The sequence below is a fragment of the Panulirus ornatus genome, chromosome 66 (genome assembly GCF_036320965.1).
Source record: "Panulirus ornatus isolate Po-2019 chromosome 66, ASM3632096v1, whole genome shotgun sequence".
NCBI lineage: Eukaryota > Metazoa > Arthropoda > Malacostraca > Decapoda > Palinuridae > Panulirus > Panulirus ornatus.
Window position 1 is genome coordinate 2,290,274 of NC_092289.1, and position 20,868 is coordinate 2,311,141.

Sequence of the window (20,868 nt, forward strand, 5' to 3'; positions counted from 1 at the left end):
CTCACCAGAAGGCGTGGTCTCTTTATCTGAATATATTTGCAGGTGATGTAGAGGTCATGAGGGAAGTGATGGGCGAGGAGGATTGCGTCAGGTTAAATGTGGACCTTGACATACTCCAAAGTTGGTGTGGATACATGGTTGATGAAGGTGAACCCGGCTCAGTGTAATGATGGAACACAGAGAATGAAGCACACGCTATGAGCATCATTTAGCGGGCAATAAGCAGCAAGAATCTGTTTGCGAGAGAGACTTTGGGGATCGACATCGTGTCGTGTGTGTGTGTGTGTGTGTGTGTGTGTGTGTGTGTGTGTGTGTGTGTGTCTGATTTCTTACAAGTCCTATTATTATTTAACCCCTCGAGCACGACATACGACCGTTGACCGCAACTATACGACCCGTGGATATCATGACCTGGTCTTTGATATGACCTCGTAGGATCGAGTCAAACCCCCAGAGGCCTCACCGCCTTGCCCAAGAGGTCAGTGTCTCGTCTGTGTGGTGACAGGTCACGTTCGTGAGCCGTTCCTGGTGTGCGGGTGGCGTCTGTAGTGGTGGTGGTCGGGGAGGTGGTGTGTGGCCCCGTCCATCTCACACACAGGCTAGGGAAGGTATGTACCCTGTACTGTAACCATCTCTGCCTCGTCTCTCGTTACGTTCGCAGCTGTTCGTTGTGTTTACGGTGTCACCGTTGAACAGCAAGAACAGATGGGGTGCCAACGGGAGGAGCAACTTCCTCAACGGAAGGAACAGAAGTAAGGGAAGCCATGCCCCTCGACCGCCCCTGTACCCAACGGCACCGTGGGTATGGCCGGTGGCAGGTGCGTTTTTACCGCATGGGCGCAGAAGGTGCGGCGAGAACTGTTTTTATGACGGGGCTTCGGTAAATATACCTGTGGGAGGGTCCTTCTGTAGGGCCAGGGGCTACAGTTGGCGTCGCTTGGCGGGACGCACGGCGCAGGCTGTGGTGGGCGCGGCACAGGCTGTGGTGGGCGCGGCGCAGGCTGTGGTGGGCACGGCACAGGCTGTAGTGGGCGTGGCGGAGGCTGTGGTGGGCACGGCGTAGGCTGTGGTGGGCGCGGCACAGGCTGTGGTGGGCACGGCATAGGCTGTGGTGGGCGCGGCACAGGCTGTGGTGGGCGCGGCGCAGGCTGTGGTGGCCACGGCACAGGCTGTAGTGGGCGTGGCGGAGGCTGTGGTGGGCACGGCGTAGGCTGTGGTGGGCGCGGCGCAGGCTGTGGTGGGCGCGGCGTTGATGAGCCCTGAGGAGCACGGGTGGGGATCGAACATGGGGACTGGAGTTGCGCGTAGGTGGAGGCCAGCCACGTGTCAGGTTCATTACAGTTGTGTTAGGTGGGTGGACAGTGACGGCCAGGGAGCGAACGTTGAACACCAGGGAGCGACCGTTGAACACCAGGGTGCGACCGTTGAACACCAGGGAGCGACCGTTGAACACCAGGGAGCGACCGTTGAACACCAGGGAGCGACCGTTGAACACCAGGGTGCGACCGTTGAACACCAGGGTGCGACCGTTGAACACCAGGGAGCGACCGTTGAACACCAGGGAGCGAACGTTGAACACCAGGGAGCGACCGTTGAACACCAGGGTGCGACCGTTGAACACCAGGGTGCGACCGTTGAACACCAGGGAGCGAACGTTGAACACCAGGGTGCGACCGTTGAACACCAGGGTACGACCGTTGAACACCAGGGTGCGACCGTTGAACACCAGGATGCGACCATTGAACACCAGGGTGCGACCGTTGAACACCAGGGAGCGACCGTTGAACACCAGGGAGCGAACGTTGAACACCAGGGAGCGAACGTTGAACACCAGGGAGCGACCGTTGAACACCAGGGTGCGACCGTTGAACACCAGGGTGCGACCGTTGAACACCAGGGTGCGACCGTTGAACACCAGGGTGCGACCGTTGAACACCAGGGTGCGACCGTTGAACACCAGGGTGCGACCGTTGAACACCAGGGTGCGACCGTTGAACACCAGGGTGCGACGTTGAACACCAGGGAGCGACCGTTGAACACCAGGGTGCGACCGTTGAACACCAGGGTGCGACCGTTGAACACCAGGGTGCGACCGTTGAACACCAGGGAGCGACCGTTGAACACCAGGGAGCGACCGTTGAACACCAGGGTGCGACGTTGAACACCAGGGTGCGACCGTTGAACACCAGGGTGCGACCGTTGAACACCAGGGTGCGACCGTTGAACACCAGGGTGCGACCGTTGAACACCAGGGTGCGACCGTTGAACACCAGGGTGCGACCGTTGAACACCAGGGAGCGACCGTTGAACACCAGGGTGCGACCGTTGAACACCAGGGAGCGACCGTTGAACACCAGGGAGCGACCGTTGAACACCAGGGTGCGACCGTTGAACACCAGGGTGCGACCGTTGAACACCAGGGAGCGACCGTTGAACACCAGGGAGCGACCGTTGAACACCAGGGAGCGACCGTTGAACACCAGGGAGCGACCGTTGAACACCAGGGTGCGACCGTTGAACACCAGGGTGCGACCGTTGAACACCAGGGTGCGACCGTTGAACACCAGGGTGCGACCGTTGAACACCAGGGTGCGACCGTTGAACACCAGGGTGCGACCGTTGAACACCAGGGAGCGAACGTTGAACACCAGGGTGCGACCGTTGAACACCAGGGAGCGACCGTTGAACACCAGGGAGCGACCGTTGAACACCAGGGTGCGACCGTTGAACACCAGGGAGCGACCGTTGAACACCAGGGAGCGACCGTTGAACACCAGGGAGCGACCGTTGAACACCAGGGAGCGACCGTTGAACACCAGGGTGCGACCGTTGAACACCAGGGTGCGACCGTTGAACACCAGGGTGCGACCGTTGAACACCAGGGTGCGACCGTTGAACACCAGGGTGCGACCGTTGAACACCAGGGTGCGACCGTTGAACACCAGGGTGCGACCGTTGAACACCAGGGAGCGAACGTTGAACACCAGGGTGCGACGTTGAACACCAGGGTGCGACGTTGAACACCAGGGTGCGACCGTTGAACACCAGGGTGCGACCGTTGAACACCAGGGAGCGACCGTTGAACACCAGGGTGCGACGTTGAACACCAGGGTGCGACCGTTGAACACCAGGGTGCGACCGTTGAACACCAGGGTGCGACCGTTGAACACCAGGGAGCGACCGTTGAACACCAGGGAGCGAACGTTGAACACCAGGGTGCGACCGTTGAACACCAGGGTGCGACCGTTGAACACCAGGGTGCGACCGTTGAACACCAGGGTGCGACCGTTGAACACCAGGGTGCGACCGTTGAACACCAGGGTGCGACCGTTGAACACCAGGGTGCGACCGTTGAACACCAGGGTGCGACCGTTGAACACCAGGGTGCGACCGTTGAACACCAGGGAGCGACCGTTGAACACCAGGGAGCGAACGTTGAACACCAGGGAGCGACCGTTGAACACCAGGGTGCGACCGTTGAACACCAGGGTGCGACGTTGAACACCAGGGTGCGACCGTTGAACACCAGGGTGCGACCGTTGAACACCAGGGTGCGACCGTTGAACACCAGGGTGCGACCGTTGAACACCAGGGTGCGACCGTTGAACACCAGGGTGCGACCGTTGAACACCAGGGTGCGACCGTTGAACACCAGGGTGCGACGTTGAACACCAGGGTGCGACCGTTGAACACCAGGGTGCGACCGTTGAACACCAGGGTGCGACCGTTGAACACCAGGGAGCGACCGTTGAACACCAGGGTGCGACCGTTGAACACCAGGGAGCGACCGTTGAACACCAGGGTGCGACCGTTGAACACCAGGGTGCGACCGTTGAACACCAGGGAGCGACCGTTGAACACCAGGGAGCGACCGTTGAACACCAGGGAGCGAACGTTGAACACCAGGGTGCGACCGTTGAACACCAGGGAGCGAACGTTGAACACCAGGGAGCGACCGTTGAACACCAGGGTGCGACCGTTGAACACCAGGGTGCGACCGTTGAACACCAGGGAGCGAACGTTGAACACCAGGGTGCGACCGTTGAACACCAGGGTGCGACCGTTGAACACCAGGGTGCGACCGTTGAACACCAGGGAGCGACCGTTGAACACCAGGGAGCGACCGTTGAACACCAGGGTGCGACCGTTGAACACCAGGGAGCGACCGTTGAACACCAGGGAGCGACCGTTGAACACCAGGGTGCGACCGTTGAACACCAGGGAGCGACCGTTGAACACCAGGGAGCGACCGTTGAACACCAGGGTGCGACCGTTGAACACCAGGGTGCGACCGTTGAACACCAGGGTGCGACCGTTGAACACCAGGGTGCGACCGTTGAACACCAGGGTGCGACCGTTGAACACCAGGGTGCGACCGTTGAACACCAGGGTGCGACGTTGAACACCAGGGTGCGACCGTTGAACACCAGGGTGCGACCGTTGAACACCAGGGTGCGACCGTTGAACACCAGGGTGCGACCGTTGAACACCAGGGTGCGACCGTTGAACACCAGGGTGCGACCGTTGAACACCAGGGTGCGACCGTTGAACACCAGGGAGCGACCGTTGAACACCAGGGAGCGACCGTTGAACACCAGGGTGCGACCGTTGAACACCAGGGTGCGACCGTTGAACACCAGGGTGCGACCGTTGAACACCAGGGAGCGACCGTTGAACACCAGGGTGGTTTGTTATGTAACTTGTAATGACTGTGGTCCAGTTGTTGGGCCATGTGTGCGCTCTGTCCCTTCTCGTGCGCCGTCGTGCGCAGGATGGGCAGTGGTACACTGTCAACTTGTCGCTCTGGTGGCTAGATTCACCCAGGTTCTCTGGGGCCAAGCCCCCGTAATCATGGGATGAGTAGGACTGGGGATGTAGTAGTGTGTGTGTGTGTGTGTGTGTGTGTGTGTGTTGGGATTGACCCGAGAGTTTACGGTACGGTCTGTGAGTTGAGGCTGTAGGGTGGGTGCGTGGGTGGGTTATGGGGGGGGGGGGACTGGTTACACGTTGATGTGAACTACTGCCATGCTCTCACGGTCTTCCCCAGCCATACAGCACCCCACCCGTCTCCCCACCCGACCCGTCTCCCCACCCACGGCCTCACCCGATCCTACAGCGCCACCCACAGCAGTAGTGGTCGTATCTATAATGCCATTAAACACAGTATGGGACAGCTGGTGTGTGTGTGTGTATGTGTGTGTGTGTGTGTGTGTGTGTGTGTGTGTGTGTGTGTGTGTGGTAGTCATAGCGATTGTTTCTGTAAACCACATCCTTTATGTGGTCACTTGAAGATGACCCGAGGACAGGTCATACAGGCAGGTCATTAAGTGTATATGACCCCAGGGGAGGTCTATGACCCCAGAGGACCAGTGTCAACAAGAAGGTTGTTATCTCAGTCATGTATGTGTGTCCACCTCGGTCTTCCTGCGTGTCTTCTGTCAGTTCTTGACCCTAAGTCCTGCTTTAAGTCAGTGTCAGGATCTGGTCTTCCTGTTGACCGTGAGGAAGTGGTTGGAGGTGGAGGTGTGTGTGGTGATGTGGGCTGGTGTCCGCTGTGGTAGAGTGTGTGTGAGAGTGGCAGCGGTGGTGTGTGTGTATGTGTGTGTGTGTGTGTGTGTGTGTGTGTGTGTGTGTGTGTGTGTGTGTGTGTGTGGCTGGACAGGGCCAGTATAGGGGTGGAAGCGAGGACTCTGTTGCCCGGATGCTCCATTGACGGCTGCGTTGGCGGGGGCTGCTGCTCTGGTCGAGCCGTTGGTGCAGCCGTCCTAGCCTGCCTCTCTCTCTCCTCTCCTCTCTCTCTCTCTCCTCTCCTCTCCTCTCCTCTCCTCTCCTCTCCTCTCCTCTCTCTCTCTCTCTCTCTCTCTCTCTCTCTCTCTCGTGTTAACGGGTTGAGGCGGGAGACGCCTTCGTCCTGAGCCCCAAGGTCGAGGCGAGACGAGTGATGGGACGGAGGACGGGGCTCGTCGCCTTGTTACCCCCGGTGACGTGGTCACGTGGTGTGACGTGGTCACTTAGTGTGGTGTGGTCACGTGGTGTCACGTGGTGTGGTCACACGAGGGGATACAGCGTGTGGATGGACCTGTTGGTTGGTTTATAACACCTCCTCCTCCTCCTCCTCCTCCTCCTTCTTCAGGAACTTCTGATGGTGCCACGTGTGTGTGTGTGTGTGTGTGTGTGTGTATGTGTGTGTGTGGAGGTACGAGTCATTTGTGATGATTCGTGTGTTACGAGGAGAGGCGCTTTGCACTCTCGTGTTACCCCGTCACCATACATATTCGCCACTTCCCGCATCAGCGAGGGAGCGTCAACAACAGACGACTGAGCCTCAGATGGGAAAGCCCCTCACTTGGCCTCCTTCTTTGTTTCTTCTTTTGGAAAAGTAAAAACGAGAAGGGAGGATTTCCAGCCCCCCGCTCCCTCCCCTTTTAGTCGCCTTCTACGACACGTAGGGAATACGTGGGAAGTATTCTTTCTCCCCTATCCCCAGGGTTGATGTCTATATATATCCTAGCTTGCGTCAGGTAGCCATTCATATACCAGACCCAAAGTAGAGGATGAACAGCTAGGGTGTCTATTACCAGGGGAAGAGTTACCTGTATTGGATGAGTTACCTATGGTGGATGAGAGTTACCTTTGGTGGATGAGTTGCCTGTGTTGGTGAGAGTTAGGTGTGAGTTAGGTGTGTTGGGTGAGAGTCTGGTGTGTTGAGTGAGAGTCTGGTGTGTTGAGTGAGAGTCTGGTGTGTTGAGTGAGAGTCTGGTGTGTTGAGTGAGAGTCTGGTGTGTTGGGTGAGAGTCTGGTGTGTTTGTTGAGTGAGAGTCTGGTGTGTTGGGTGAGAGTCTGGTGTGTTGAGTGAGAGTCTGGTGTGTGTTTTGGGTGAGAGTCTGGTGTGTGTTTTGGGTGAGAGTCTGGTGTGTATGTGGAGTGAGAGTCAGGTATGTTGGGTGAGAGTCTGGTGTGTTGAGTGAGAGTCTGGTGTGTTGAGTAAGAGTCTGATGTGTTGAGTGAGAGCCTGGTGTGTTGAGTGAGAGTCTGGTGTGTGGGCAAGTGACACAGTTGTCAGCTGGGTGGCGGTGTGGTTTGGTGTGGAGGGCGGTGTGGTGTGGTGTGGTGTGGTGTGTGAAACGTGAACACAGTATTGAGCAAGCCTTGTGGTGGTGACCCTAGTGAGAAGGAGGATTAGTTGCCTCTCTCTCTCTCTCTCTCTCTCTCTCTCTCTCTCTCTCTCTCTCTCTCTCTCTCTCTCTCTCTCTCTCTCTCTCTCCCTCCCTCCCTCAGGTCCATTCCCATTGTCTGCCACCCCCTTCCTGGCCCATAGCCATGCCCTATCCCATCATCTCTATCTATTGATCGACTTGACTCTCTCTCTCTCTCTCTCTCTCTCTCTCTCTCTCTCTCTCTCTCTCTCTCTCTCTCTCTCTCTCTCTCAGCACAGCGGGCGGAGACGCCTCCCCCGCAGGTGCCCGTGTGTTCCAGGCTGGCGGCGCCCTCCCTCCCTGGGCACTCAGCTGGTGTAGTTGTGTTGTTTTCAGTGAAGGAGGGCGTTCTTGTGGGCGGGGCGGAGGGAGGGAGGAAGCTGGGACCATTATTGATTGGCCGGATATTACCAGTGTGTGTGTGGGAGAGCTGACATTGGGCCTGGGTCTCTCTCTCTCTCTCTCTCTCTCTCTCTCTCTCTCTCTCTCTCTCTCTCTCTCTCTCTCTCTCTCTCTCTCTCCTGGTGGTGGTGGTGGTGTGTGTGTGTGTTGGGGGGGTGACAGGGACCGTGGGAGGCTCCCGGACGGCAGATGACGGTCTGCCGGACGAGGATGTCCACGGGAGAGGGAAAGACCCGGTGGGTGTGTGTGTGTGTGTGTGTGTGTGTGTGTGTGGTGAAGGTGCGGCTGATTGTGGTAGGGGAGGGGTGGGGGCGGGTGTTCCGGTGCCAGGCGACGGTGACAAACGGGGGGAGTGGGATGGGGTGAGGTGTGGTGGGGGCAGCTGAGACCCAGCGGCGGTGGTGGTGGTGGAGGTGAAGCAGGAAATTGGGTCTTTGAAGACACGTGTTACCGTCGTAATGACGGCCAACAAGTGGGGCACCTGATGCCAAGGTGGTGCTACCCACACGCACCCCCAAACCCCCTCCTTCCGAGGTGGGCTCCTCCTCCTCCTGCTCCTCCTCCTCCTCCTCCTCCTCCTCCTCCTCCTCCTCCTGCTCCTCGTCCTCCTCCTCCTGCGTCTGCTGCAGCCGTGTCTCGTCTGCTGCTGGATGTTGTCGTCTCACGGGGTCACAGTGAATGGGACATGCCATTTTGTTGTGTTGTGGCGTGGGAGGAGTTGTTGAGAGTTGTGGGGTGATGGGGGTAGTGTAAGAGGTTGTTATTTGATGGGGTAGTGTAAGGAGTTGTGGGGTGGTGGGGTAGTGTTGGGGGTTGTTGGTTGATGGGGTAGTGAAGAGAGTTGTAAGTTGATGTGGTAGCGGAAGGAGTTGTAGGTCGATGGGGTAGTGTAAGTTGTTGCTGTAGGTTGATGGAGGTAGTGTGAGAAATTGTTGTGGGGTTAATGCTGGGTGTTGTGGGAGGTAGGGAGGGGCAGTATGTGTGTGTGGGTGTGTGTGTGTGTGGGTGTTGTTAGTAACAAGGGCGTGTGTGTGTGGTGGTGGTGGGGATCACGGTGAGGGCCACGTGGAGCTCCGGACGAGGTTATCACTCAGGCATACCTCACAATCACCGCCACTTGCTCACCCCGGCCACCTGACCCCCAGCAGGAGCAGGACCCATCCACACCGCGCCATCACCTGTCGTCTCCTGCCGCCACCTCACCTCCGTCACCGTCACCTGTCCCCTGCTACCACACACACACACACACACACACACACACACATACACACACACACACACACACACACACACCTCTCGCTTGCTCCTGACGGAGGTGTTTGTGTGTGCCTTCAACTCTTATTTAATGGTCAGTTCGCTAGGCAGTTCCGCCTGGTCTGTCGTGGATCTTTTGGTCGTGTGTGTGTGTGTGTGTGTGTGTTGCTCAGTCCGTATACACGACGGTATGACCCTGCGACATGACACGTTACAGCTCTTCAACACGACGGTACGGCTCTTGGACACAACGCTAACGACCGCTGAACACGACGGACACGACCCTTAGGAATGAATGACCTGCCATCTGACCTGATCGTTGAGGGTCAGGCGAAAGGCCAGACCACGGTGCATGCAAGGGTCGTCCCGTCGTGGTCAAGGGTCGTCCCGTCGTGCTCAAGGGTCGTACCGTCGTGCTCAAGGGTCGTCCCGTCGTGGTCAAGGATCGTCCCGTCGTGGTCAGGATCGTCCCGTCGTGGTCAAGGATCGTCCCGTCGTGGTCAAGGATCGTCCCGTCGTGCTCAAGGGTCGTCCCGTCGTGGTCAAGGGTCGTCCCGTCGTGGTCAAGGGTCGTACCGTCGTGAACATGGGCTCGAGCGCGTCAAGAACAGACACACATTACGACACGGATAACTTTACGTTGTTTTTGAGCAAGTGATCTTGGTGTGTGTAGTGGGGGTTGGATACTGACCCCAGTAGCTACTAGGGGGCTGGGGGGGATTAGGTTGTGGGGGGGGGGAGACAGTGTTCCCTTATCTAAGTAATTAGCACGACCGTCCGTCCGTCCGTCCGTCGTCCTCCATGGTTCGGTCGAAGAACTGGTCGTGTTTGTCGAGATCCAGTTATACAGTGAACGGTACGTTTGTCGTCCTTATTTATTCGTGCATAACCTGATGTCTCACGTGGATGAATGACCTGGTGTATCACTTGGATGAATGGCCCGATGTATCACGTGGGTGAATAACCTGGCTCGCCAAGTGTGGACTTGCTTGAATAAAGCATTATTAACTTACGTTTTTGTGTGGACTACAATCTATTTTTGTCATTTTGTATATTATTGTTATTATTATTATTATTATTATTATTATTATTATTAGTAGTAGTAGTAGTAGTAGTAGTAATAGTTGTAGTAGTAGTATATTATTATTTTCATTTTCATTATTATTATCATTATTATTATTAGTAGTAGTAGTAGTTGTAGTAGTAGTAGTATATTATTGTTATTTTCATTTTCATTATTATTATTATTATTATTATTATTATTATTAGTAGTAGTAGTAGTAGTAGTAGTAATAGTTGTAGTAGTAGTAGTATATTATTGTTATTTTCATTTTCATTATTATTATTATTATTAGTAGTAGTAGTAGTAGTAGTAGTAGTAGTAGTAATAGTTGTAGTAGTAGTAGTATATTATTGTTATTTTCATTTTCATTATTATTATTATTATTATTATTAGTAGTAGTAGTAGTAGCAGTAGTAGTAGTAGTAGTAGTAGCAGTAGTAGTAGTAGTAGTAGTAGCAGCAGTAGTAGTAGTAGTAGTAGTATGCGTGGTAGTGGTGTGTTCATAATGGTACTGGAGGACAAAGATGATAAGTTCCAGTGCACCATAGACTAGTGTTGGTCAGCACCAGGGACAGCGGGGCCAGTGTGCGTGTGTGTGCTCACGCTGGCTTACCCTTCCCTCCCTCCCTCTATGGCTCACACACTCCACAGTGGCGTGAAGTTAATTATTGATGATAATTGGTGAGGCTCAGGCCACATAGTTACTGGTGCAACATATGAATATATAGTTTCTGTTGTGTTGTGTTGTGTTGTGTGTGTGTGTGTGTGTGTGTGTGTGTGTGTGTGTGTGTGTGTGTGTGTGTGTGTCTTATTTACCTGCTGGCGCAGACGAAGATGTTAACAATGTGTTCCCCCCACAGGTTGATGGTGGCCGACCACGCCGTCAGGTGGGACAGCCACTTCACTTTTACCTGTAAGATGACAGCCAACGCCTCCACGGGGGAGCTGGACTCCTGCATGTGTCGCGTCTCCGTCAGACAGGTAATGTACCCTCCTCCTCTGGCTTTGGTTTGATCCGCTCTCCCTTCGTCAGGAGAAAATTCCTCGCCAAAAGATATTCCGGCCGTGTATAGTGGTGTTCTTACGACCCAGTATCGTGTTCCCCCGTCATCTGGGGACTAGGGGTGTGTGTTTCCCGTGCTGTGAGGAGAGTATAGGAAGGTATACCGGTTTCTGACCTACGTTAAGATTTTAGTAAGTTCTTACACTGTGGAAACGCAGCGAGGGAACTGCCTGCTTCCACTGCTGCTCCCCCGTGTCCAGCCGTGGGCAGCTTCGCTTCGCGGGACGCCTGAATTTGGGTCTATCCGAGACCGTTGTGCGTTTACATCACTTCTTAAGGCTGGCGAAGATGGCATGTGGCTGAGAAATGGGCAGGAGCCGCTCCCCGTGAGCCTTGCGTCGCCCCCGTGGAGGATCACAGCTGCCGGCGACGAAGACGGCGTGACATGACCTAGGGTTTGTTACCTGGGACGCGAGAGGGACGCACGATGGGTCACACACGAGTAATATACCACTCCCTCTGCACGTAGAGAGAGAGAGAGAGAGAGAGAGAGAGAGAGAGAGAGAGAGAGAGAGAGAGAGAGAGAGAGAGGTTATTTCAGTATCCAAAGCTTGTTGAATGACCTCCTTTCTGTTCCAGCAACTATGTGAGGAATATTATATCTTCCGGTTCCTGGAATCAGGAGACCTGCTGGACGGATGTGTGCGTAGAACAGTATCTGATTACCGCAGGCGTCAGTGGGTACGTATGCCTGCGGGGCCACAGCCTCATATAACCGTGCGTTGGTCGGTTGTCAAACGTTTCGTAACTTTACGTTCCACATCGGGTGATAAGGGCAGATACACCTCTCCAAAATAGCCATGAGATCTACATGGGAGTGTGTTGGGAGGGAAGCACCCAGGGTCTGGTGGTGGCATGTTTTTTTTCATCTCCTTTGTTTATTATGGCATGGAATATCGTGCCGTGGAGGGTTGAATATCGTATGGTGTTATGTCACAGTTGCCAGAGCGGCGTTGTGAGGTCTCTCCAACCCCCCGAGAGACGCGTAGGCTGGGTGGGCAGACGGAGGAAGTGTCACCTTCGATGAGACCCTCAGACAGTACCTGTGACGTGAAGACATTGGTTTCTATATTTCTTTTTTCCAGTTTGACCTGACCCACGGTTGTGAGAGGTCGTGTCTGACCCTCTCCCCGCCATTTAGTGGCCTCATATTGTTCCCGGCTGAAGGTCGTAAGAGAGTCTGGTAGGGAATGTGGGGCAAGGGAGGCAGGGAGTGTGGGGCAGGGGAGGCAGGGTGCTCAGCCTGTGGTTCCCAGGGGACTTACCTTACACATCAGGCTTTCCCTCAGCACGTCAGGAGGCGGCCGACGCCCTCCAACGTCTCAAGGATCACGTAGGACAACACGGGGGGGGAACGCGGGACTTCCTCGTGTGTGGAATTTTCCTCCTTGGAACACCCCAGAGTTCCTTGTGCAAGTACAAAATCGATTTTTGGCCCTGTGGGACTCAGTCTCTCTCTCTCTCTCTCTCTCTCTCTCTCTCTCTCTCTCTCTCTCTCTCTCTCTCTCTCTCTCTCTCTCTCTCTCTCTCTCTCTCTCTCTCTCTGCTTGGGAGTCGTCGGTGACGAGGTGTCTGGATCAGTCCCATCTTGCTTCGCACTTGACCCCACCCCCCCGGGGTTCGTCCGATCGCCCCTCCTCACACGTTAGTGAAGGAGTTACCACCTCCAGCAGTGGCCTCGTACGAGGGTAGCCATCCTGCTCCACCACACAGGTGGATCTGATTTGTGTGCCGGTGTCCCCGGCAAGTTCATTGCGCCGCCCATGCTCATCCTGTGGGCGGTAGCGCTAAAGGATTACAAGGGGCTACAAAGGGTCTGAGTCAGACCCTCGCCAGTAGGTTGACATTACATGTTACAATTCGTATTTCAGTTCATACATCACATAGTTTCATATGGTAAGTTTTACCGACTAGATACAAAAAGTGGATACAAACTTCACAATTCAGGTATCATGTTTTTAACAATGAGGTGTTGTGACATATCTTGCTTAGATCTATCCCTAAAAGGCTCTGTTTTTTTTCACTTTCTAAGACTTAGTGTTCTAGATCACCGAGCCCACGCGAGAGTGAGGTCTCTTCCCTGAAGAAACAGAGGACATACACAGTGACTTGGGCAAGTTTTCCCCCACCACCAAGGTCAAATGATCTACGCCAGAAAAAAAAGGGGGAAACTGAATTTCCCAGCAGACACAAGCACTGAGGCCAGATACCAGCTGTTGTGGTGTCCCTCGTGTGGCGTAAGTACCTACACACCAAGTTTCACCTCGCTGAGGCAACGACCCAGAATTTCGTCACCTTGTAGAATGATGCGCAAACAACGCCCCAGAACTACGTCACCTTTGTAGAATGATGCGCAAACAACGCCCCAGAACTACGTCACCTTGTAGAATGATGCGCAAACAACGCCCCAGAACTACGTCACCTTGTAGAATGATGCGCAAACAACGCCCCAGAACTACGTCACCTTGTAGAATGATGCGCAAACAACGCCCCAGAACTACGTCACCTTGTAGAATGATCAGCATACAAGTGCAGACATTCCCAGACTGTGCTTACCGTAGTGTAACATGACTGCCATCATGACCCTGGGACTTGACAGTCACCAGTACCCGCGCAGTCCTTCCGCACAATGAAAACATCAAGAACGTTGCACGACCCGGAGGCAGAGATGCGGTCATAGCAGACTGGGGTTGGCCGTGAACACACCCCATCGGAGGAAACTCACTCCCTGGCGCCAGATATATAGTTTCACACAGGGTAGACGTGTACGCGACTGTATCACTGCCTTCCTCACACTTCGTGGGGACAGAAGGCCTAAGTACGCCACTTTTCCTGACCCAAAAGCTGCATTTGATGTTGCCAGTCGACCCGTTATCTTGTATGAGTTAACAAAAATGGTTCGTAACGTTTTTGTGTTACGGTTCTTCACGTCTGACTGTTACGGTTTGTGACGTCTGAATGTTACGGTTCTTAACGCCTGACTGTTACGGTCCTTCATCATACTGTTACGGTTCGTCACGTCTCGAGCAAGACGTGACGACTCGTGGCTATGAAGGCCTGGCCGTCGACCCGACACCTGAAGGGTCAGGTCGAAGGTCAGGTCACCATCCACCGTGCCCCAAGGGTCGCAGTACCTACGAGGGTCATGGTCAAGGGTCGTACGTACACCGTCGTGCATCGTCAAGGACCCGCACCGTTGAGCCCGGGTTCGTATCCCCGTCGCGGCGACACCGTTACCTTTGAGCGTGATGCTGGGAGGCAGGTGGCCGCGTCTGTCTGTCTGTCTGTCTGTCTCCCCTGCGCGGGATTCCAAGCTCTCGCTCGCGCGTACGGTGGGCGGAGGGAGGCGGTGGGTGCATTGGGTCATGTCGACCCCCACGTGGGGGGGGGGGTGAGTTACGACACCGGGAAATAAATCGTGTGATGCTGAAGCGCGTTCCCGGAAAGGATTCCGTTCTGGTCTGGTTCGTAGTGCGCTGTGAACTACCTCGGGTACATCGTGAGCTGAGAGTAACCTGGTGGTACATTTGTGAGCTGAGAGTAACCTGGTGGTACATTGTGAGCTGAGTAACCTGGTGGTGCATTGTGAGCTGAGAGTAACCTGATGGTACATTTGTAAGCTGATAGTAACCTGGTGGTACATTGTGAGCTGAGAGTAACCTGGTGGTATATTGTGAGCTGAGAGTAACCTGGTGGTACATTTGTGAGCTGAGAGTAACCTGGTGGTATATTGTGAGCTGAGAGTAACCTGGTGGTACATTGTAAGCTGAGAGTAACCTGGTGGTACATTGTGAGCTAAGAGTAACCTGGTGGTACATTGTGAGCTGAGAGTAACCTGGTGGTACATTGTGAGCTGAGAGTAACCTGGAGGTACGTTGTCAGCTGAGTGTAACCTGGTGGTACGTTGTGAGCTGAGAGTAACCTGGTGGTACATTGTGAGCTGAGAGTAACCTGGTGGTACATTGTGAGCTGAGAATAGTTTGGTGGTACATTGTGAGCTGAGAGTAATCTGGTGGTACATTGTGAGAGTTTTTATAACCTTGTGTACTCTTTGAGCATTGAATTACCCTAGATAACGTTGTGAGCAGTGAATTGCCTTGCATACCTTTGAGTAGTTGACTGTTAGTATCTTGTGAGCAGTGGATCACCTTGGATAGCTTGTGAGCAATGGATTACATTGGATAGAATGTGAGCAGTGAATCGCCTTAGATGTACAATGTGAGCAGTGGATTACCTTGGATAGATTGTGAGCAGTGAATCGCCATGGATATACAATGTGAGCAGTGGATTACCTTGGATAGATTGTGAGCAGTGAATCGCCATGGATATACAATGTGAGCAGTGGATTACTTTTTGGAGGTGACGCCCTCACAGAGCATTGCTCCAGCTTAGGGAGGGTAGTTATCTCTGATGTGTTACCATTTATGTTCTCTCGTGTAACAACTGTTTGGGTTGTAAGTGATCATCTTCGCCCAAGACAGTTGTGTTGTTGTGTTTGTAAAGATGATGTTACCTGACTGGATGTATTAGAGACATTTTCCATCCGTCTTTTTCGTTTCTCTACGATTGGTTTGTCTTGTCTTATTACATTCTCCTGTATGTGTGTATGGTCCATGGCTTGTGTGTGAGGATGGTCCGTGGCTTCTGAGTGAGGATGGTCCGTGGCTTCTGGGTGAGGATGGTCTTTGGCTTGTATGTACGGATGGTCTCTGGCATGTAATTTTTCTATGCTCCCCATTCCCTCTGCAGGGAAGGTGACGCGCCTTTCCACCTAACATGACGTTAACATCACCAGCGTAGCGCAAGAGTTGGTCCCTGTATGTGTGTTCACTTTGATCGGGGGTGGGGAGCGTGCCAGACACTCAGGGACCACGTCGATCATCGTTGTAGAACACCATACACTTAACCTTCCACCTGACCTCGGTCATACCTTGTGTGTGTGTGTGTGTGTGTGTGCAGTGGCTTCCCAACACCTTAGGAACTGTGTGGTTCAAGACCACATAACTCTAGTTGAACTTTGTGCCGTTCATGTAAAGGTTTAACCTGGAGCTGAACTTTATGACTCGTCACTTGAAGACTCCACCCTCGTCCATGAAAGTCGACGCGGATGTGTTGTATTTCCCAGCAGTGTTTCCTCCACCCGGTCGTACGTCAGTGGAGGCAGCAACATGAGTATTCCAGGCAACGCTCACGAATTACATAGTCTTTGTCAAGATTGAATTTTTGTGTCTTCTCTGGTTAGTTCTTTTAACGAACTTGTGTAGCCAATAAATAGTTATCAAAGTATTTGTCAAGTTTACTACTTCCAGGGAAGCTGGTTTACAATAACATCACCTAGCCATCTTTACCTTGCACGTGGTATAATAAAGTGTCGTAGAATTATATTGGAAATAGGATTTCCCCAGCCTTGCGCTCGACAGGTTTGTGGATTTCTCGTATTCTCTTCAGTAAATACTTTGGGTACCTGGAAACTCGCTGGTCACTGGAACAATGCTCAGGACCCTCAGACGTGTTCCGCCAACCACTTAAGCATCCTGGAATCTGCCTCTCTAACTGGAAAATAGCCTTAGATTGTCTCTTCTGCGTTTAAGTTGATGATGATGATTTTCCATTTTGATGCATTAGGGAAACATCGTCTTCCGGGAACTGACCTCATCCGTTTCCTGACAGTCTGGTTCTCGCTCTCTCTACACCCTGCTTCTGAGAATGATTTAGTCTCTGGTGTTGTTCACTCCCATCGGTGCCTTGCTCACTGAAACCCTTGACTCGTAGGGACTCAGTGCTTGGATCTGCGGCCTTCCAATGGACCATGATGGCTGGAAGTACTACTTTCCAGGGAGCGTCTGATACATGGAAGTACTGCCTTCCAAAGAACTCTAGATGCCTGGAAGTGCCGCCTCCCGGGACACTTTGGATGCCTGGAAGTGCTGTACCTTCCAGGGGACCTCAGATGCCGGGCACTTTTGCCTTCCAGGTGACCATTCAAATGCCTGCAACCCTTGTCTTCCAGGGGACCTCCTGTTCCTGGAACTGTTGCCATCCAGGACCCCCCTCGGTCCTGGACATCGAATAACCGTTGTCATACAAGTCTCGGAAACAGTCGTCTGGAGGCTTAACAAAGCTCGTCGGAGAAGGTGAAGTTCGTCCTTCCTCCGTAAAGTGCTCCTTTCTGGGGCCAGTAGGCGTGGCTCAAAGGCGGCTGCCGGGGCTAAAGTGGTCGTCAAAAGGCCTGAAGTAACTGGGGTTGGATCACGTCGGTGAATCTGCTCGCTGGGTAGAGTTTACCAGCGTGGTGCACGTGGATGTAGAGGGTGATTGTAGGCCGCACAGGACGGCAGCATGGTTGCATCTATCTGGTCGACCCACTTTACTGGTGGGGTTTTACTGCAGATAAAGCTGTGGAGCCAGTCTTATTTGCGTGTTGTGGGGTAGGTCTGGTCGACACGCGCTGCTGTACGGTCACTCTGGTCGATATACATTGCTGTAGGGACTCTCTGGTCGATACGTATTGCTGGAAGGTCTGTCTGGTTGACATACACTGCTGTGGGGTGTGTCTGGTCGATTCGCCCTGTTGCTGGGTGTATCGTACCGACGTAAGATAACTCTGGTCGACACACATTGCCGTTAGATTATTATTCTGGTGTACACACACTGCCATTAGAGTACTGTGGTCCACACACACACACACACACACACACACACACACATCCATATTACTGGGATCCCAACGCACACAGACATACCCCTTCCTTACATCCCAACGCACACAGACACACCCCTTCCTTACATCCCAACGCACACAGACACACCCCTTCCTTACATCCCAGCGCACACAGACACACCCCTTCCTTACATCTATCCTACGCTACGTTATAGGGGACGTCTTCCCACCCCGACGCTTATTGCCCAGGACCATACCGTCTCCTAAGGTATTTCTGTTCCTCAAGGATAACTATTACGCACCATAATCTTCGTCTGTTACTCCTGAAAGGAATTCCAGACATTCCAGCATTATCCATGTGTACATGTGTCATGTGTACGGCACCAAACTATCATATGTGTGTGTGTGTGTGTGTGTGTGTGTGTGTGTGTGTGTGTGTAGTGGCGCAGGCCCCAGACGTGCAGGTCAGTCACCCCGGGCTATGGCTGCATGAAGGACGTGGAGCCGTGGTCACACGGCGCGGCGTAAGTGGCACTACTAGAGTCATGCCCTGGTCACAACCTGTGGTGCTAGGGTTGTGCCCTGGTCACAACCTGTGGCGCTAGGGTTGTGCCCTGGACACAACCTGTGGCACTAGGGTTGTGCCCTAGTCACAACCAGTAGCGGTAGGGTTGTGCCCTGGTCACAGCCTTTAGCGCTAGGGTTGTGCCCTGGTCACAACCTGTGGCGCTAGGGTTGTGCCCTAGTCGCAACCTGTGGCGCTAGGGTTGTGCCCTGGTCACAACCTGTGGTGCTAGGGTTGTGCCCTAGTCCCAACCTGTGGCGCTAGGGTTGTGCCCTGGTCACAACCTGTGGTGCTAGGGTTGTGCCCTGGTCACAACCTGTGGCGCTAGGGTTGTGCCCTGGCCATAACCTCTGGCAGTAAGGTTCGTAACCAGACGTCCCAGGTCATAATCTGCAATGATTCATGTCGTACTTGCTGAGAGAAACAGCCATCATGTTACGTCAAATAGATCGTAAGAATGCGATTTGCTTTGTTGAATATTGCTGGGTATATATATAATTCTTGCTCTGCCCTTGGAACGGTTAGAGATATTTGAATAGAATATTTTTTGCTGATATCCGTGCCGTGAGTGTAAAAGATACTCGGTTGAAAAGTCAGAAATATAAGATGCACTTGAGAATCATAACTCATCGCTGCGCTCTAGTAATGTCTGCTACTAATTGTGTGGGTGCGAGTTGCCTGGGACCGTTATGCGACGTCGCTGGTCTGTCTGCAGTGGAGACCATTATACCAGCCAACCTTGCGTCACCAGACGGCTGCTGCGCGCACCATCATGACTTAACAAGCACGAACTACCTGTCTGGTAGCCGTGGTTTAAGTTGGCCTCTCTGAAAACACACTTGGTTGCCATTTTTGAGATTCACTGGAGGTCAAAAGTTTGCCTCGCGCCTGCCGTCTCCCTCCCTGGCTCTTCATAGCATCAGGTGTGTATGCGTTCGTGCGTGCGTCCTCAGTGTCCGAGTGTTTTGTGACTAGGCTTCATGCAGGCCACTGCCAGATTTATTAATGCTATTTAACGCAGTCTCCTTTTAAATGGCCGTAATTTACTCATGAAGGTTGCACATGGCATTTAATGTCGCGTGACATGGAGAGGAAGCCGTTATGTGGGGAATTGTTGTGGTGGGTGAAAATAGGTATTATTACAGTGCGTTTTGCCCGGGCGAGTGTACGGTGGCCGCTCCAGCTTCACGGCAGTGTATGGTGTGAATTAATGCGGCCTTACAGTCCACTTGTGTGGCTCAGGGTTACTTTTTTTTTAGGAGTTAACTGGGGTCCATAAGAATTGCTGCCAGCGGCGCTGACTGAGGCCAGTCGCCAGAAAAACTATGTCACTGTGAAAGAGAACTGCCCAGGAGAATGCGCACCTCCCACCCTCCTAACCTAACCTCGCCTAGCCTCTTCCATCCTCACCCGTGACGTCCCCCACACCTTACCTGCAGGTTGTGGAGGCACCACGTACACGGGCCATGCACACACGGCCATGCACGCTTGTCCTGGTCGCCCCTGATTGCCCTAGCAGGCTAGATGGTGAGGTTCAGATTGAAATTAGGTTATGGTTGGGCGAGTTTATTTTGGCTCGAATTGTTCCCCTGAACACGTTGACCTATATGGCGAGTTACCCTGTTAGGCGACTGTTCTCTGTGGCTCCGGCAGCTTCATAGTGGCACTTGGACCTCTTATCAGTTTGCTTGATTTTAATTTCGCTGCTGAATACAGTGGTACTGATTGTTGTAGACTATCGTTATCTGGCCGTCTACCTTGCTCTTATCTGACGTAAGTAGATGGTATGTTGATATCTTCGGTTGTTGTCTGGCGTAGAGGCAGAGTTAGGGCAGTTCGTGGGCTACATCCAGATTAAAGCTAGGTCGTGGTCACGGTCGTTAATTTATGGCCGGAAAGGCATCCTCCACCCCTCCACTGTCTCTTTCCTACTGATAAAGTCACTTCCAAACCATGCCAGAGATATTATATCATTTTGGTTTTTGAAATTATCGGATTAAATCCAACGGTTTGTCATTTATCATTTATTTTTTTCGTCTTTCGTGAAGCGTTGCACATACTGGACATTGGCTGTTTTTATACTAAGTATTGCCCTTTGATATATGACCCCTGATCAGTAGTACTGTGTTTGGTTAATGGTAACGCATATCTGAGATGACTATGTATGCAAGCAGATGACTGTGTATGCAAGCTGTGCTATGTTATTGTAAGGTGTTTGGTGAGAACACATGGGACTTGGCCATGGATGTCTCAACATTTTATTCTGTAGAAATGGAAGGAATGAAATCCTCGGTGTGCGCTAGGCACCCCTGTACAGTCGACTTGGATTACATGCGGTTGACGGGCTCTTGTGTAGTCCATGTAAGCAGGTACAATGCTTCAGAGGATTTTTTCCCGGCGTGGGGAAGGTTGGTAGGGTTGGGCAGGAGATTGCTAAGGGGCAGAGGCAAAGGTGGGTGGGGTGGAGATAGGTAAGGGTGGAGATGTAGGGTCACGGATGATGGTGAAGTGTTGAAATAAAATAGACGAATTCTACGCCAGGGAAAAGAAGTGTGGTCACATTTTTAGGCAAATGAACTTCACTGAACTTTAAAAAACTTAATCAGTTATGCATATTTTGGCGAATGCTAATTTTCTTTCTGTTCTGATTACACATTTGATATT

At 53.0% G+C, this 20,868-nt stretch overlaps 1 protein-coding gene across 3 annotated transcripts in view; it reads left to right on the top strand.

The window, feature by feature from the left end:
- The window catches only part of LOC139746795 (uncharacterized), a 251,551-nt gene that overhangs the window by 217,936 nt on the left and 12,747 nt on the right, over positions 1-20,868 (top strand). For 2 of the 3 annotated variants that reach the window (XM_071658345.1, XM_071658346.1), the window contains one exon: positions 10,776-10,896. In XM_071658345.1, the coding sequence (XP_071514446.1) occupies positions 10,776-10,896 (121 nt within the window). Of the gene's footprint in view, positions 1-475; positions 609-10,775; positions 10,897-20,868 lie in introns of those variants that run through there. The other variant, XM_071658347.1, reaches the window with a different exon arrangement.